The 19,578-nt window shown below is 43.5% G+C and overlaps 1 protein-coding gene across 3 annotated transcripts in view; it reads left to right on the top strand.

Annotated features, from left to right (window-relative positions):
- The window catches only part of CPT1A (carnitine palmitoyltransferase 1A), a 50,666-nt gene that overhangs the window by 3,149 nt on the left and 27,939 nt on the right, over positions 1–19,578 (top strand). For all 3 annotated transcript variants that reach the window (XR_012787622.1, XM_075567638.1, XM_075567637.1), the window contains exons 2-6: positions 7,815–7,966; positions 9,114–9,256; positions 11,837–12,008; positions 13,213–13,314; positions 17,744–17,881. Coding sequence is in view for 2 of the 3 variants with exons in the window: in XM_075567638.1 (XP_075423753.1) it covers positions 7,826–7,966; positions 9,114–9,256; positions 11,837–12,008; positions 13,213–13,314; positions 17,744–17,881 (696 nt within the window). In the remaining variant the exon portion in view is untranslated. The remainder of the gene's footprint in view (positions 1–7,814; positions 7,967–9,113; positions 9,257–11,836; positions 12,009–13,212; positions 13,315–17,743; positions 17,882–19,578) is intronic.

Here is a 19,578-nt window from a genome sequence, read left to right as displayed (position 1 = left end):
ACGCTGGCTACAGTTTTAAATAAACAACTCGGGTTGTTTTTTGGAAGCTGCAGCAGCGTCGCTGGGACCTCGGCAGCCAATGAAATCATCTTTGAGAATGATTTGAACAGTGCAACAGCCATCCCTAACCTCAGGTCTATAGCCCCGCCCCCTCCACGCTAGCAAAGGTCTGCTGGGGAGGATGTGCAGACTGACGCGCGCACACACGGATGCGCGCCCTCCACCTCCTGTCTCTGCCACCCTGAACAAGGCCTAAGGGGCGGCAGATTTTCAAATCCGCAGCTGTGTATATACAGTGCTGTATACACTGTCGGCACCACATAGGGAACAGATATTGCTTACAAACCAAGACCACCACGCCCCTCTCTCTGTGTGTGTGTGTCTCTGTGTGTCTCTGTGTGTGTGTGTGTCTCTGTGTGTGTGTGTGTCTCTGTGTGTGTGTGTGTGTCTCTGTGTGTGTGTGTGTGTGTGTGTCTCTGTGTGTGTGTGTGTGTGTGTGTGTCTCTGTGTGTGTGTGTGTGTGTGTCTCTGTGTGTGTGTGTGTCTCTGTGTGTGTGTGTGTGTGTGTGTGTCTCTGTGTGTGTCTCTCTCTCTCTCTCTGTCTCTGTGTGTGTGTCTCTCTCTCTCTCTGTCTCTGTGTGTGTGTCTCTCTCTCTCTGTCTCTGTGTGTGTGTCTCTCTCTGTCTCTGTGTGTGTGTCTCTCTCTCTGTCTCTGTGTGTGTCTCTCTCTCTCTCTCTGTCTCTGTGTGTGTGTCTCTCTCTCTCTGTCTCTGTGTGTGTGTCTCTCTCTCTCTGCCTCTGTGTGTGTCTCTCTCTCTCTGCCTCTGTGTGTGTCTCTCTCTCTCTGCCTCTGTGTGTGTCTCTCTCTCTCTGCCTCTGTGTGTGTCTCTCTCTCTCTGTCTCTGTGTGTGTCTCTCTCTGTCTCTGTGTGTGTCTCTCTCTCTCTCTCTGTGTGTGTGTCTCTCTCTCTGTCTCTGTGTGTGTCTCTCTCTGTCTCTGTGTGTGTGTGTGTCTCTGTGTGTGTGTGTGTGTCTCTGTGTGTGTGTGTCTCTGTGTGTGTGTGTCTCTGTGTGTGTGTGTCTCTGTGTGTTTGTGTCTGTGTGTGTGTGTGTGTGTGTGTGTCTCTCTCTTTCTCTGTGTGTGTGTGTGTCTCTGTGTGTGTGTGTGTGTGTCTCTGTGTGTGTGTGTGTGTGTCTCTGTGTGTCTCTGTGTGTGTGTGTGTGTGTGTGTCTCTGTGTGTCTCTGTGTGTGTGTGTGTCTCTGTGTGTGTGTGTGTGTGTCTCTGTGTGTGTGTGTGTGTGTCTGTCTCTGTGTGTCTCTGTGTGTGTGTGTGTGTGTCTGTCTCTGTGTGTCTGTGTGTGTGTGTCTCTGTGTGTGTGTGTGTCTCTCTCTGTGTCTGTGTGTGTCTCTGTGTGTGTGTCTTGCATTGCCTCACTGTTTCATACCTGCATGGTTATTTTTCTCTCTTCCTCCCGGTCACAGGGCTATTACTTATTTTAGATTGTTTGTTTGTTTGTTTGTTTGTTTGTTTGTAAGCGACACTAGTTCTTGTTTGTTCTGTTTTGTGTTTGGGGACTGCATGTTTGTAGTGACAATGAAACACGTGTTCTGACAAACCTCTGTGTGCATACAGGAAACATTGCTCATATGGTACATACGCTGTGTTTCCCATTTCACTGCCAGGGCACGATAACAGCCCCCGCTGGCAGGGAGAAGGGTAAGTTCAGATCTGCATCAGTTACAGTTTAAGGAGCAGTTTCCCAGTTCCATTATTATAATTTTTTTTTTAATTTAACGCCCCCCAACTTTTTAAATTTTTTTTTTTTTACTTGGATGGGAAGAAGAGGGTCGCTGGAGCTGACATGGTCCCCGCTCCAGGGAAACACCTGGTTTCCAAGATACTTAAAGCTGGCGGTATCTCTTGTACCGTCCGTCCCTTCAGGGGAAACAAAATGGCTGTTTAAATCTCGAGGGTGATTCGGGCCAAAAGGAAGGCGGCATGAGGCGGGGAATTTTGAAGATCAGAAAGTCTCCCCAAGACTCTGGGGTACCCAAGAGCTAGAACCTCCAGTCTCACAATATATATTAACCTGATTGTGATGTCACTGGTCACCATGCATACAGTGGGAGTGACTTTTTCCCTGCTCAGTCACTCTATATACCATGTGATGGGAGAAGGTTGTTACTCGGCATGAGCCCACACAGGTAACCCCTTAACCCCCCCCCCCTGGGGGGGGGGCTACAGACACATACTAAACATTATTTTACCTTTTATAGAAGGCAAGCAGAAGATAAAATATTTTAAGTTAGTTATATGAAATGAATATAAAACCATTTAGACATTATAAAGGACACTTTTAGATCTTAGTGTATCTTCAGGTGGTAGAGTAAGTATAAAAATGATTAGCCTTATTTTACCGCAGTTTTGAATAACACCGTAGTGTTGGCACCGGTGAATAACCGCTTTCCCGGAAGATTTCCCCTCCAGAGAGATGTTAAATATGTAACTATGGGAGATTTGTAATTTCCATTTCTTAGGCTAAAAAAAACGCCAGAAAGAAGTTGGACCCATTTGATGGGGCTACAGAGGAAGAGGCTATTTTGGAGCATTGGGTATAACAGGGATGTGCAAAGTTTTGGCCCTGCGCCCCCATGCCTGCTCAGCCCCAGTGCTCGCACCCCCCCTACCTGGTATCCAGCGTCAAATGACCCTCGGCGTCATTTGACGCCACGTTGTCATGACGACGTGTCGCCCGAAGCCGTCGGAGAGAAGGTAAGGGAGTGATACAGAGGCCGCGCGCTCCCCGGCATTTCATTTAAATGGTTCAGGGAAGACCGTGGGACCTCTGTAACTGCCTTGCCCCCCCCCCAAAAAAAATTCTCGTGTGCCCCTTAGTTTGCGCATACCTGGGGTATAATACCTGTCATGCAAGATATGCAATATATTGTATTTAAGATTTACTTCTCCTTTTCCTTTGTTGAACCAATATAATTGTACAGGCTGATGTTGTAAGTTTGCTACATTTATGCCTTTTATTATCAGGTTCCAGGTACTGCGCCGCCCTCGTGTTTGTTGAATGCGATTGCAGCCAGATCTAGGGATTAACTTTATTCAGGGCCTATGGCTTTTCTAACCAGGAAGTTCTGTATTAGAAAACGCGACGTGACCAATGCCTTTTATTAAAACTTTAAAAAGAAACATATAGCTATATCTCTGTGTATTAGTTGTCTTCAAAAATAAAATAATGCCGGCCACGTTAGCCAATTGCTTTAATAAACGGTCACCGGTTGTATTGTCATGTGTAACACGGCTGGTAGGCATGTTCTATGCTTTGAGTTGGTCATTCTTCCGGGATAATAGTTTGGCATTATCATTTGCTTCATCTTTCTTTGTTCTAGCTCCGGGGTCTGTAAGGCGGAGGCCCCGCTGCGGGCGGAGGCGTGCGCGGCCGCGCTCAGGCCACCAGCTCCTTACCTCTAGTGTGCTGGTCCCCGTTGCCTCTTTCCGACAGGACCTGATTGCGTGCTGTGACGCACACGCACACGCTAAATGAGAGAAGTGTGACTGGCAATAAATAGAGCAGCGTTAGAGCAGGACAGTAATGACTTTGTAGCGAGGGGAAATAGTGCAAGAGTAGGTAACTTGCTCGAGGTGCAGCAACGTACAAAGCGTGTGTGCGTGTTTAGCCAGAGCTGGGGGTTGGAGCGACGCGTGTCGGCGGACCGGAAGAGCGTGCGGGTTTAGTGAGGAGGCAAGGACAGATTTGTTTATTGTGAGAAGGACGTTGCCATGAGAGGGGGGTGGTTTCCAAAGACTGAAGGTCAGCAGAAGTGCTGGTATAGGGAGGAGAAATTAGAGGTGACTGAGGGATAGGCAAGAACAGTAAACAAAGAAACTAATTTATATCTTAATTACAATACTTCATCTTAAATGAGTAATTGTGGCACAATATCCATTATCTCCTCCCAGTAATTATTGTAACCGCCATTCCTAATTGATTTATATAATTTGTATCGCCTTTAAGGTGCCCGTGAGAGCCCCCTCAAAAATATTCTTGGTAAGTGGCAGTGTTACTCTCTTGGTTTCAAAATGGATACATACAGCTGTAGCAAGACTTGCGTTTTTCTGCACCAGGGGGGAAGCTGCGGGACCGTGATCGCCCGTGTGCCGGAGGGTTATCGCTGTAGGTGTGTGAGGTCGCGGCAGGACTAACGCTTCCAGATATCGCTGTAGAGGCCCGATCTCCAGAGCTGCAGCATTAGGCCTCGGCCACGTTACCTGCTGGCGTGCGGAGGCGCGCTGAGGCTCAGGGAAAGCGGGTGCTTTCCCTGGCCTTAGTCAGCGTGACGCCGGGGGGCGTGTTGGGGGCGGGCCAGTGATGTCACGGAGCTGGTTCGCTCTCATTGGGCGAAACACTCATGTGACCGGCCCTGCGTGCCGGCAAGCGGGGAAATGTAAAATTCTGGTAAGACCTACGCTTCCGCGCGCTTGCGTAGGTGAGCCCCTACTAAAGCCGCTCTAATTGCGGCTGTAGGGGCTCAGTGCTGAGCGGAAGTGCGCCTCAGTGCGCCTCCGCTAGCAAACAACAACCATGGACGAGGCCTTAGGCCTCGGATTTAGTAGGCGTGAGATCTGGAGGAGGAGACGCGATGGGGAGGCATGTGACGTCACGTGTGCGGTGCGCCCTTATTGGCTGAACCGTGCACGTGACTCGGCGCCAAAAAACGGCTGTGTGGTCACGCGCTCTCTGGCCTGCCTCAGAGGTACAACCTTTTTAGTTTTTTTCCCTAAGTATGGACGCGGCCTGCAGCTTGTTTCAGCTGCAGCTCCAGAGGCACAAGTCCTCTACATCTGCAGAAATTGATGGCGGAACTGCTTGGCTCACCTAGTCTGCCTATTCTCCGCTGAGAAATCTCGCGCCCCGTTTGACACTTGACTTTCTGACACATTTAGGGTAGCTGTGTATCCATCCCAAAACATTTATTTTAATTCTTTTTTTTATCCCTTTACTGTATGAACTTGTACCATCTCTGTTGGGAGCTGAAAGTATTGACAGAGCATATGTTTTATGTGTAATTAATAAAGTTTGAAAAAAGCCTGTACCCGCCTGTGAGAACTCCTGTGCCACTGGTGTGGAAATAAATGTGTACAAATAGCTCCTTGTTATTAGCACCGAGTTTATGCCTCTGGGACAAGGTGACTTGCACTTAAGAGCTAAAGAGATTAATCTTGGAGAGGAGAGCTGTACACATTCCTAGAGTAATAAAGGAATGACATTGTTTAGAGCAACTAAACAAGGTGCTCTTCTGATGAACGTTTACAACAGTTTGTATAGCTAATGGGTATAGTTTAAAACGGGGGTGCACAACTCCAGTACACTCCCCCTCCACCCCAAACAGGTCAGGTTTTCAGGATAACCCAGCTTCAGCACAAGTGGCTTAATCAGAGGCTCAAAGACTTGAGTCTCTGAGCCACCTGTGCTGAAGCAGGGACTGATTGAGCCACCTGTGATGGAGCAGGGATTTCTTGAAAACCTGACCTGTGGGGGCGGGGGGGATCCTTGATGACTGGAGTTGAGCACCTCTGGTTTGGGGTGACGGGAATATAGGAGGGTATCTGAGGGAGGAGCGGCTCAGTGAGTAAAGACACTGACTGGCACTGAGTGTGAAGCAGGGGAGCCTGGGAGAAGGAGCGGCTCAGTGAGTAAAGACACTGACTGGCACTGAGTGTGAAGCAGGGGAACCTGGGAGAAGGAGCGGCTCAGTGAGTAAAGACACTGACTGGCACTGAGTGTGAAGCAGGGGAACCTGGGAGAAGGAGTGGCTCAGTGAGTTACGACACTGACTGGCACTGAGTGTGAAGCAGGGGAACCTGGGAGAAGGAGCGGCTCAGTGAGTAAAGACACTGACTGGCACTGAGTGAGAAGCAGGGGAACCTGGGATAAGGAGCGGCTCAGTGAGTACAGACACTGACTGGCACTGAGTGTGAAGCAGGGGAACCTGGGAGAAGGAGCGGCTCAGTGAGTAAAGACACTGACTGGCACTGAGTGTGAAGCAGGGGAACCTGGGAGAAGCAGCGGCTCAGTGAGTAAAGACACTGACTGGCACTGAGTGTGAAGCAGGGGAACCTGGGAGAAGGAGCAGCTCAGTGAGTAAAGACACTGACTGGCACTGAGTGTGAAGCAGGGGAACCTGGGAGAAGGAGCGGCTCAGTGAGTAAAGACACTGACTGGCACTGAGTGAGAAGCAGGGGAACCTGGGATAAGGAGCGGCTCAGTGAGTACAGACACTGACTGGCACTGAGTGTGAAGCAGGGGAACCTGGGAAAAGCAGCGGCTCAGTGAGTAAAGACACTGACTGGCACTGAGTGTGAGGCAGGGGAACCTGGGAGAAGCAGCGGCTCAGTGAGTAAAGACACTGACTGGCACTGAGTGTGAAGCAGGGGAACCTGGGAGAAGCAGCGGCTCAGTGAGTAAAGACACTGACTGGCACTGAGTGTGAAGCAGGGGAACCTGGGAGAAGGAGCAGCTCAGTGAGTAAAGACACTGACTGGCACTGAGTGTGAAGCAGGGGAACTTAGTTCAATTCCTGGAGTCGGCTCCTTGAGACCTTGGGTAAGTCACTTTATCTCCCTGTGCCTCAGGCACCAAAAACATAGATTGTAAGCTCCACGGGGCAGAGACCTGTGTCTGCAAAATGTCTCTGTAAAGCCAGCAGCACTATACAAGAACATGCTGCTATTTATTATTTATTATTATTCTGTTGGCAACAATGTAAATTGACAAAGCAGTTTTACCTGCATGGAAATGTAGAAAGGCCAGTGTCTCCGTTGGCCACCAAGCATATTGTACCCAGTTCATCAATGTAATCACCCTGCATGGCTGCGCTCTGCCAGCGAAGGGATTTTCTGTGCGCATGCGTACCAGTCAGCTTCTCCCCAACTATGGGGGAGAAAAGGCAGCCGCATCCTCCTAGGGACGCACATTACCGTGATAATGTCATTCTCTTATTAAAGTACATTGAAAACCATGACACGGACTTTAGCATCTCCCTCTATCCTAAGCACTAAAATAGAGTGTAAGCTCTATTTGGCTCATTGTGCCTGTGCCATTCTATGTACAGCACTGCATACACTGTCGGCGTTATAGAAGACAAAAACATAATAAGTTGTTCATCATTTTACGTGATCCTTTCTTAAAATGCGTTGGGAGTTGTTGTTGGGCTGAGACTTCATGTATTTCTTTTCCATTAGAAGACCGCGATTATATTGCGTGCGGCTCGAACAAAATACAGCAGCTCTATCGGGCCGGCCATAGTCCGTGCGACTGCACGCACGGCAGAATTTTAAAGAGACAAACCTATTTTAGTTTTTTTTCCTGCGTTGCGTGAGCGGGTCAGCCAATGAGGGCGAATCAGCCTGGTGATGTCACGGCCACGCCTCCCCATCACAGTGCACGGATCGCTCGGGTAACGGGCGCGTGTGACACCATGCGCTCCGTCGCACGCGCCTGCACTATAAACGAAGCCTTACTTGCCAAATTTAACTGCGGCCTTAATCTCCTTCCTTCCAAAGGATTTACCTGTACAAATTGTTAAAATGAGTGAACCTCAGCTTGGGTTGAAATTGCCGCTTAAGTATCTGATTCATGTGAAAGGTTAGCAGGAATGAAGAGATTTTGAAATTAGGGATAATTATACCCCCCGTCACGTACTCTTCTTGCAGGCATGGTATTTTCCTAATTCCATCAAATATCTCCTCCTCCATTGCTTTCAGCTGAAACAACCCCTTCAACTGCGTTTTTTCTATCTTCAAGGGTGAACAAAGATGGCAGAAGCTCACCAAGCTGTAGGGTTCCAGTTTACAGTAACTCCAGATGGTATTGACCTAAGACTCAGCCATGAAGCCCTCAAGCAAATCTATCTCTCTGGACTCCACTCCTGGAAAAAGAAGTTCATTAGATTCAAGGTACAGTGTCTGTGGCCAATTCATTGCTATTATAGATGCTATTTTATAAAGAAGAAATGCAATTGGCATATAACAGTACAGTAATCTATCAATTGTCGTTGGTACACTAATGGGCATGACAACCCGTGACCTATCTACACTTCTCCAGAGCTAATATGGTTTGTACTGAAAGTCTCTGCATTATCTAAAGGCGAAGATACTCTGCATTAATATTAGAAAATATAAATGATGCATATAGATAATATTCTTCACCTTATTTATTCAACAATCTTTTGAGTGATGTTTCTATGCACATTTATTGCGATGCCACATTAGTTTTCCAAAAGTGTTTCTATATGACGTATCATACATTTCCTAACTGTATTAACATTGTCTTGTTTTTCCCCTGTACATTTGTCTATTTACTGAGCAGGGTTTTTTTTTTTTTTTTTTAAACCTATGTCTGTCCTACAGTAAATTAGGCGTGTAAAGATATCCTGTGTATTAGTAACTGGGGCGGGAGAATGTCATAGAAATATCAAAAAGGACTATTTCCTAGATATCAGGTGTGCTGGTTGGTATCTCTCTACGTGTAGTACAGCTGAGTGTTTTTGGGAGGTATTCAAGTCAATGGGTACTTTATACTAAATAGGTCTATCCCTCTCCCTTTCTCTTTAACTCTCCAGCATAACCATATTTCAGGTGGTGGAGATTTTCAGCCAGTGAACTCCATGTGAAATTTTATCGATGCTCGACAAAAATGTTAGGTTTACGAACTTGGGCAAAAAATTCATTCATCTCTAGTGTGTGTAGTGATGTTATACATCACGCTGAGCTTCCGCCCCGTTAAGTTATGCTTTATTAATAAATGTGCATTAATCTTTGACGCATTCCAAAACCTGGTTGATCTTCCCTCTTGTCTTTACTTACATGAAATAGCCAATATCTGGGCCACTACAGTGAATTTTTCCATATCCCTTTAAAGATCGCTCAGTTAAGGGTAATATTTTCTGCTTCTCCGCTTAAGCAAAATTTTACTTAAACAAAACACCGATAATGCAAAGTACCTTTTACGCACAAGTTAATTTACATTAATGTACTTTGTGTTTGTTATCCTATGTGAGATTCCTGTCGAAATGTTTAAAATCTAGTTTGTGTTCTCCTACAGAATGGAATCCTGACGGGCGTCTTTCCTTCAAGCCCATCCAGCTGGTTTATTGTGGTTGTTGGGGTGACATCAGCATCAATGTATGCCAAAGTGGACCCATCATTGGGATTAATGGACAAAATGAACCAGGCTCTGAACACCACGTAAGTTAAATCCACTTTTATGCGCTGGACTCTTGGCATGATCATATATGTTTGTGAAATGTTGGACTTTCGTTGTTTGATACAGATGTTCTGTTGTCTTCGCTAGCTACCAAACCATGAGCTGTAATAGCATGGGATGAACTAATAAAGTATTATCCTTCATTCTGTAATACATTGTAATAATTACATACAGTGTGTACCTATACTAATCCATGGTCCCCCGACCTCAGGGGATACCCCGGTTCTCTAGATATTTGCATCTTTTGGTGGTAGTGTGAAACACACATAAAACGACAAATATCGCCACTGGGTCGCCAATAGGAAATGACAACGTCCTCGATGTCATAGCTTTCTATTGGCTGCTTGAGCTTGGCTGACCTTCGCTTGCCATATTCTGTCCAGCGGTCATGTTAGATCTTTCCCTCCCACTGCTTTTTAAATATTTCAATCTTTTTCTATTTGTAATTAAAATGTTAATGAGAATTGAGTAACTGATGTAAACATCCTGAGGACGGTAAATTACAAAGTGAACTTATTGAATTCCCTTTTCAGTTGTTACACTGACACAGCACGTTTATTTTATTGGTGTAAAAGTGCATGTAACCGCTTTTGCAGGAAGTGTGACTGAAACGGGTATAACAAACTATTTAGGTTTGTTTACAGCTACGGGTTGAAGTACCTGTCACGTACGGCACAACTGTAAGCACGTGACTCGTATACCGATGCAGCGCTAGGAAGGAGATCTAATGACGCATCGGATTAACACCGCGGGGGTCCCTGCGTCTGAGTGGGACTCGCGCTGTGTGAGTCCTACCGGGATGCACCTGGACATGCATGTCCCAGGACAGACTTGAGAACGAGAGGTAACTCTCAATGTATTACTTCCTGGTAAAATATTTTATAAATAAATAATGCACCTGTCTGTAAGAGACGCGCAGTAAGAGCGATACTGAATCAGCCGCTCTCCCTGCACACTTCTAACAGGCGATCGCGGGACTTCTTTTATTTGAGTAACACAGTATTGAAGCAGGGGGTCTCCGGAGCTGAATCGCATAAATTTCAGGTCCAGGGCCCCCTTGCTTCCCGAGTTATAGGCCCCGTTACGGTTAACCTGCCCATTCTCGCAGCCAAGCGACAGACCATAGTGCTGCGTCGGTATGTTACCGGGGTTAATACAGTATGCACCGCTATCCAGCTGATCCAATCCTCACCTCACAAGATCCCTCCAATGAAGAATAATATCTCCTCTCAATCCGTCACATTTGTCATGAACGACAATATATGACTTGTGTATGTGACAAGGGTTAATACACACGGCTAACTAGCTGACTAAATGGTAAACCGCGGTCACAGCAACTCAAACAGCCAACGCATTGAAAAAAGTAAAAAAACTTTATTGATGACTAACAGTGAACATCAGCAGCAGTACACTCTGACGCGTTTCGTCCAATGATGGACTTTTTCAAAGAGTGATTACCCATGCATCCTAGAGATCCTTATATAGGGGATGACGTGTCAAGATAATTATATGGGGAGTGTTCGGGGTGTATATTGTTTTATGGTTACAGTATTAATGTAGTACATGTCTTGTGATTGTTATTGTGTATGCAGTATTTGAATGACCTTTTCATATGCATCAAAATTTCTATATTTGTTATTTGTGACCACTAATAATATTCACAATTGTGTTATATTCAAATGATTCATTATTCCATAGTTAATTGATGTAAATAACAAAGGTTTGTGCCAGTTATCCACATTCATCACAAACAGTTTCTTAAAATAAGTTAGGATCTGTTTGATTTATGCATAACATTGATCAGATCTTTTCCCAACGGATCTTGAGTGGAAATGGAGATTCTATGTGTCCCGGCATGGACACTCCCTTAGTAGAAATCTAAAATTAATGATCACAGATGCAGGGTTTATATTCTAAAAATCTTGTTCATTGAAACACACTGAAAACCCAACTTCTGGGTGTATTCTCAACCCACCATTTTCATCAATCTCTCTGGATGACATTTTAACAATTTGTAAGGAAGAAAAAAAATCCTTTCTGGTGAATTTTTTTTAAACTTTGCCTCAATACAGAAAAGACTACATAACTTTGTTTCTATAATACTTGGACAAACGCCATCTTTTACTATTGCATCTGTGTACGTAATATGTGCCTGGATATGAAACATGACACCTTAACTTCTACGTTTGCATGAGAACAGATATCTGCCCTTTGCACCCCCTAATCATGAACAGCCCGGCATTATTTGATTCTGGTAATCGCAACTGTTACAAATATCTATACATTATTCTTGCGATTCGAAGTCCGAACCAGGATATTTCACGTTCAGTAAACTTACACACACTTGGACTGTCATCTTGGCCACCGCCCCTCACCCCTCCTGCCCCCCTGATATTCCACAGATCACCCAAAGAATGCCTTTGAAGGTACATTTAAAAGGCTGTAGTTTATTCTCATCAGAGAAGAGCTGTAACGCAATTTCAAATGGTTGATGAAACATTGATGAAACATGAAACATGCAGTGCTGCTTCAAAGACCTCACTATGCTTTCTCTATTAAAGGGGATGTATGACCAGACAGACGCAGAACATTGTCAGCGGGGTGCTTTTTGGCACCGGCTTGTGGGTGGCCCTTATTGCAACAATGCGGTACTCTCTGAAGATCCTCCTCTCCTACCACGGATGGATGTTTGCTGAGCACGGCAAACTCTCAACCTCAACGAAGATCTGGATGGTTAGTAGACCGTCACTTTCCGGGAAAGCCGCACGGTGCTCTCCAGTGGTCTGTTAATGTTTTGAAATAACCTCCGGTAAAAAAAGAAAGTGGCTGTAAATGCAGTTTCTATAGATACGGAGAAATGTCAGATCCATCGAAGTATTGACCCTTTCCTTCAGGGATCCGTCTGATTTGCCTTCAAAGTGTAAAACATTTCGGTGCAAAAACGTTTGATTCATAAAACTCACAAGCCGCCGTTATTCTCTGTGGTCGTACATCAGGGGCTCAAGGTGACCCTTACACATCAATTTGGCGGCCAATGGCATCAGAAAATATTTAACGTTTTAAAAGTGGTTCAAATATGGTTGTGAGAGTAGCTGCTAGAATAAGCAAATGTTTATACCGCCCCAGGTTTGGCAGAGTAAATAACCTTATTAGGACGGAGAATAACAATACATTGAAAAATTATACATAGATGTATAGTCCTATCACTCCACCCATCTCCTCCCATAACCACTGTCCAGTGATGCTAAGGCAACTGAAAGTGGACACTGGTGTATTCTCACCGTTGCTCATCTCAGGACGGTGTTGGAGTACACACATTCGTGAAGTGGTTCACAATGTTTTTAAACTGGGCCCCCAAAAGCATTGTTTTGCTTTTGGTCCCGTCCTTATGCTTTATTTAGTATACAAAACAAAATGGCCTATTGGTGCTGAAAAACGGCTATGCTTTCTATTTGTCACTCGATGTCTTGCCTTTACATGGTCACTTTCTGTATTTGCAGTGTTTGCAGTATATCGTTCCTGTCCCTTTGAGCCTCTTGGTAAATGTCCTGGTCCTCATTAGGCTGGATCGGTCCCCTGGGCTGGGGAACGTAGCATTAGTGGGAATTATAATTATAATTCAGACTTAGTCCCAGAGATTTTGAGTTGCAGATCTGCGTGGTACTGAACCGATCAAAAAAGTAACAAAACATTAATTACATCAACTGGCCAACTCCAGTCCTCAAGGGCCACCACAAGGTCAGGTTTTCAGGATATCCCTGCTTCAGCACAGGTGGCTCAGTCATTGACTCAGCCATTGATTGAGCCACCTGTGCTGAAGCAGGGATATCCTGAGGACTTGTTGGTGGTCCTTGAGGACTGGAGTTGGCCACCTCCTGCATTACATGAACATCATTTGACTGTTTGGTTTCCTGATTTCATCACTTTGGTTTCCCAGGGGATGGTGAAGCTGTTCTCTGGACGTAAGCCCATGCTGTACAGTTTCCAGACCTGTCTTCCCCGCCTCCCAGTGCCGGCCGTTCAGGACACCGTCACAAGGGTAAGTTCCATGTTCACCCTGACTGTGTAGAGTTCTTGTCGAAACATCAACCACAGAGAGAATTGGGTATTTAGCACTTGCGTATACCATATGCTGAACCAACACGATGCAAAATCTAAGGTGAAGAATGGATCCCTAACCCCTTTTTTGCTATTTTACACCTTTTTGTTACTGGCCCCTCTGACAGCCAATGGGTTAGAAATGTAATTAAATAAAATACATTTTATGTTTGTATTCCATATATCAAAGAGGTGAACAAAACATTGTCCCCCGCGGGAAATATCATCTCCTTTTTATGTAGGCTACTGCTCTAGATCCGCGCCTCCTCATTAACATGCAAGCTCCTGTGGGTAGGAAAGAATATGAAGTCTGATAAATTACAGTTAACGTCTTAGAGAACCATGACACACACGGCTGGTCTTCTAAGCGTCTGTTTCTGATGAAGTGCTAGGGTCATTGCCTTCTGTAATGCATTGTCTTTCAATGAGGAGTGTATGCAAAAAGCAGGGCCCAATTTAAAGAGACAATCCAAATATAAATCTATCTATCTCTCTACCTCTATCTCTCTACCTCTATCTCTCTACCTCTATCTCTCTACCTCTATCTCTCTACCTCTATCTCTCTACCTCTATCTCTCTCTACCTCTATCTCTCTCTACCTCTATCTCTCTCTACCTCTATATCTCTCTCTCTCTACCTCTATCTCTCTCTACCTCTATCTCTCTCTACCTCTATCCCTCTCTACCTCTATCTCTCTCTACCTCTCTACCTCTATCTCTCTCTACCTCTCTACCTCTATCTCTCTCTACCTCTCTACCTCTATCTCTCTCTACCTCTCTACCTCTCTACCTCTATCTCTCTCTACCTCTCTACCTCTATCTCTCTCTACCGCTCTACCTCTATCTCTCTCTACCGCTCTACCTCTATCTCTCTCTACCTCTCTACCTCTATCTCTCTCTACCTCTCTACCTCTATCTCTCTCTACCTCTCTACCTCTATCTCTCTCTACCTCTCTACCTCTATCTCTCTCTACCTCTCTACCTCTATCTACCTCTATCTCTCTACCTCTATCTCTCTACCTCTCTCTACCTCTCTCTACCTCTCTCTACCTCTCTCTACCTCTCTCTACCTCTCTCTACCTCTCTCTACCTCTCTCTACCTCTCTCTACCTCTCTCTACCTCTCTCTACCTCTCTCTACCTCTCTCTACCTCTCTCTACCTCTCTCTACCTCTCTCTCTCTTTATTTCTAGATATATAGATATATAGATATATTTGTAGATATATTTCTAGATATAGATAGATATATAGATATATTTCTAGATATAGATAGATATATAGATATATTTCTAGATATATAGATAGATATATAGATATATTTCTAGATATATAGATAGATATAGATAGATATATAGATAGATATATAGATATATATATATATATATATTTCTAGATATAGATATATATATATATATATATATATATATATATATATATATATTTCTAGATATAGATATATATATATATATATATATATATATATTTCTAGATATAGATATATATATATAGATATATTTCTAGATATAGATATATTTCTAGATATAGATATAGATATCTATATATATATATATCTCTCCCCCCCCCCCAATATATGCAGCCTGTGATTATCTTTATTGAAAATTAATTGCACACAGATACACAGCAAGTTCTAACTAATTACCTAAGCTGCCGATTGATATGTTCTCCCATGATCGATCTGCAACGATCCTGCTTGCAGAGTCCAATAAATGGCCACCCTTTTCGTTTTAATCAATCCTTCAATCAGTGTAACTCAGCAGCTACAATGTATTCTTGGGTAACATTATCCTTTTTGTTCCAGTTTGTAGCTCAAACTGCTGGGAATATTGGCAACAAATTATGACAAACCGGAAAGTGTTGCAAAGATCTTGCACTGCTGGGGAGGTGTGTTAAAACCTGCTATAGAAATCAAAGGATGCTCAGTATATTAAAACTCATAACAAATGGCATTCATTCGAAAAATATATATATATTTTAGTATGTATTATCTAATATTACTGACCTGGTTTATTTAAAATAAACACCTGTATGATATTGCATGATTTTAACCTTTTAATGTATAACGTCCCCTTGTTACATTTGCCCTACTTACAAATATAAAGGTCCAAAAATTAATGTTTCCGATTCCATTACCCTGTAGTTTTTTTGGTAGATTCACATTTGCTTTTCTCAGTATTACGCAGAACTAGGTCTTGTACCAAAGTGCTTCCCAGACCTATAACTAAAGAGGGTTTGCTAAACCTATGAATAAATGCATTTCATAATTTTATGGAAAAAAAGGTATTCTCTGTTGGAAATATGTTCATTCTGTGCTCTTTATAGGAAAAAGTCGAGTTAAGGTACGTTTTTGAAGATCTTGTATATACTATTATTGATCTATAATGCATCTAACAAGCTACATGCTTCAGCCATGCGTGGGCCTATTGGAAACCTGACGTGGGGTAGCAGTTGGTGTTGGCATTGAGTACACAAGGTTATGGGTTTGACACCCACCAGAGCCGCCGCCACCATCACTCGGTGTAATCTCGAGCCTGTCCCTTTGGGCCATATTGACAAGCGGCGCTCATTCATGACACCTTCCGGCTTGGTAGAGACAGCCTGTTCAAGTGAATGGGCGATGAGGGGTCTTCCTTATTTTCACTGTTATTTGCCTACCACCATAAGAATCCACCACAGGGGTGGCTGTTGCATTTGAAGCGCTTGACAACATTGCAAGCAAAACATGTACTGCACAATAATGCTGTCTTTGTTGCCAGCACTCACAAGGTTACGTGTGTGCGCACGTACACACACACACTCACACACTCACACACTCACACACACACACTCACACTCTTTCATTTATTTTATTCAGTGGGTGTGATACTAAGATTTCTGCATGGTTATTAGAACAATTTCTTTCCACGAGACGGGGTTGTTGAATAAGAATGCACAGGCCGTCCTAACCAAGCTTGTGTGCGCACGTTCTTTAATACGCAAAACCTTGTACACCTGTATATTAAGGCGATCACAAATGTAGACGACCTACAGGTGCAGTCCCAGAGCCGTGTTGGTTAAACATTAGGTTGTAAAGACAATCTGCAATGAGAACCCAGTGAGCTCCCTTTCTGCAGAATCCTTTTGCGGAGTCAGAGGAAACCTTGGTATGGGTTATTTATTGAGCTGCGATAGTGCAGATCAGGGCAACGTCGCACGGAAAATCACATTCAAGTCAATGGAAGTTTCTGGGCCATAGGTCCCCTGGTTAACACGAACGCGTTTAAGGAATAGCCCACCCTACGTTTCTAGTACAATTACGGAGCTATTGGGCTCGATGAGTTCAGCGGTAATGTATTGAAGGTTTCAAAAGTTGTAGGAATGGTTTACAAAATAGATTGAGACTTTGCAGAACCCCAGGCATTACTTATACCTTAATACTTATATCTTAATACTTATGACATGACACTTATGCCTGCTGCCTAAGCTTATAGGGATCAATGTTAAAATTGATATGAAGCAAAAATGCATGTCATTACCCAGAATCCCTGACTGCAGTGGAAGCATTATATGCTATATTTGCTGTACATTATAAAAAAAAAGTTATTCACGTTAACTGTTCCCTTATCCATTTGGTACAGCAGAGTAGCTGCGTGCTGCCCAGATTAAACCCTTTTTATTAATCACTTTATTTGTACAAAGCTGTATCAGACAGAGAAAATGACTGTAATTGGGATCCTAAGGGATTACCAGTAACATAACATGATCTCCTTAATATACAGGTGCACATGATCAGTCTGAGAACATCTGTCTACACACGCAGGAAGTGATGTTTCCACCATTGTTAAACTTGTTAAGGTTTAATGAGGGATAAACCGATTTTATAAACATCTTAGAAACGTTTATTTCTTGCTCATCTTTTACTCATCTTGCTTCTGGCACACTGCTAAACAAACGACATGTAATCGCTATACGGCTATGAATCAAATGTTTTTTTTTTTTTTTTTTTTCTTCTTTTATATATGTTTTATTTTGCATGTCAAATATTTTCATTATTGGTTTTCTGCAAAGAATTTGAGGTGTGGATGACATAGAAATACGAACGCTCAAAAAGTGACGCTGGTCACTTGAAATAGTAGCATTTCTAAATCCGTTTTGAGACCTGAATCTACAATTATATCAAAACAATACAAAAGACAATAATACAGACCGATTTGTGAGACCGACCATATCTTCTATGATGTTTCGGGGAAACGGACCCCTTCGTCAGGTGCAGGGGGGGGATGACTGGCCTAGGTTATGGTGGCAGTAATTCTGTCCTGTTTTGCCGAATTTTTTTAATTGCACCAACTAACACCATCTTCTTTCCACGCTTCAGTACTTGGAATCCGTCCAGCCACTGATGGAAGAGCAGCAGTTTATGAGGATGGAAGGTCTTGCCAAAGATTTTGCCATTAACCTAGGACCAAGACTTCAATGGTACTTGAAGTTGAAATCCTGGTGGGCTACGAACTATGTAAGTTATTTAGTAAATGACGTGGGGTTATTTTGTAGTCAGGGTTTTTATGCATTGTGGGCCATACTGGGATTACGTTTAGTTTTTTTTTTTTTTGTTGTTTTTTTGCATGGTTTCTTTATTTTCTGCCCGGCCACCCGTTGTAACATTTCAGTCATATCTATTTTATAATCCCAATAGTTTAGTTTCAATTTCCAGTACTTGCAAGATTCACATTAGCTACCAAATGTCCTAATAGACCACCGCTGGCCCAGATTTGCACTGGTCTGTAGAGACGTAAGAAGCTTCCGCATGAGGTTGTGGACGAGACGAAATTTGCCCTTTGAGTCGCAAAGAGAAGCCACGGCTGAGTCGGAACTCAGAGAAGTAAAGGCAATGTGCATTGCTAATTTCATTTAGTATGCTAATTAAATTCTTATATCACTGGCACCACTTAAGGCTGAGACACTAATTAGGGTGCACGCCGTGTTTCGCTTAAAGTTTGGGGATATTTCACTGCAAACACGATAGGTTGGTCAACATTATTAACCCTTTGAGGCAAAATCAAAATGCTTAAAATCATCATACTATATTCTCTCTCCATTCCATCACCTCTCCATCACCTCTCCATCACCTCTCCATCACCTCTCCATCACCTCTCCATCTCATATCTCTCTCGCATATTGCGTTTAGAGCAGCACTCTACTCTTGAAGACCTGTTGATGTTGAGCCTTTCACAAACCTGGTAGCCTTACCTTGTTGTTTGATATAAACGAGCTTTTCTATTGCTAGATGTTTCCTCTACTTCGGCTCTTGTCTTGGGGTCTGGAGAAACACTGCACAGTGTCGCCCATATTTACTAAGCGGTGCTATGCCATAAGACGCTTTAGAGCTCACTCGCTTGAATGGAGCAATAAGGTGTCTTCTGGAATAGCACTGCGTAGCAAATATATGTGTATATCAGTCGTGGCAAACTCGCTATTTCAAAGGGAGAGACACATTTCCGTTTTAGCTGAAAATCAATCCTTCTACCCTCTGGCCTTCTTCTTAAATTCCCCATTTGAAGTGATTTGGGAATTTTCAGTCTGAAACTGTCCCAAATGGCCACTTAGGAGTACATAGAATTTACCCCCAAGTGCAATGTATAACACAACAATGCACCTCAGCATTAGTTATGGTATATTTAATAGCTCACGCGTTGGTCTGTGTGGGAGAAATATGTGTTTATCCGGCACAGTTTCCTTTTGAATTCTAAACAAGCCGCAATTTCCTAAACAATATTGTCCTCACTGCTCGAATTCCCCTTGAGCAGGCCCATTGTTATTTTTACATTAAGTTTTACTCTGTCACCAAAGGGAAAATGTTCACAAACGACTGATTTTTAGAATCCTCTCTGTTTCTGTCGAATTAACTTGCTTTTTCTACCCGAATATGAAAATACATATTTTCTGTTCTAGTACTGTATTTTCAGTTTCAGAAAACTGCAGTAATCATTGCACTCGGTTCCCAAGATGCTTACAAGTAAAGTTACCCTTATTCCTGTCTCTTATTTATTTTTTATTTTTTATATATAAAGGGGATGCAAATCACCGTCCACTAGGAAATCCCAACCGATGAGGTTGTGGCTTCTTATTGACTCGGGATTTGGCAGCCATTTTGTTTTCCTTGGAGGTACATTTTGAAACCTGGTAACTACACCTGTAAGTGTCTCTAGTAAT

This window comes from Ascaphus truei, chromosome 12, assembly GCF_040206685.1.
Source record: "Ascaphus truei isolate aAscTru1 chromosome 12, aAscTru1.hap1, whole genome shotgun sequence".
Lineage (NCBI taxonomy): Eukaryota > Metazoa > Chordata > Amphibia > Anura > Ascaphidae > Ascaphus > Ascaphus truei.
The sequence above is the reverse complement of the archived record's forward strand: the minus strand, read 5'-3'. Positions and strand labels throughout refer to the sequence as shown.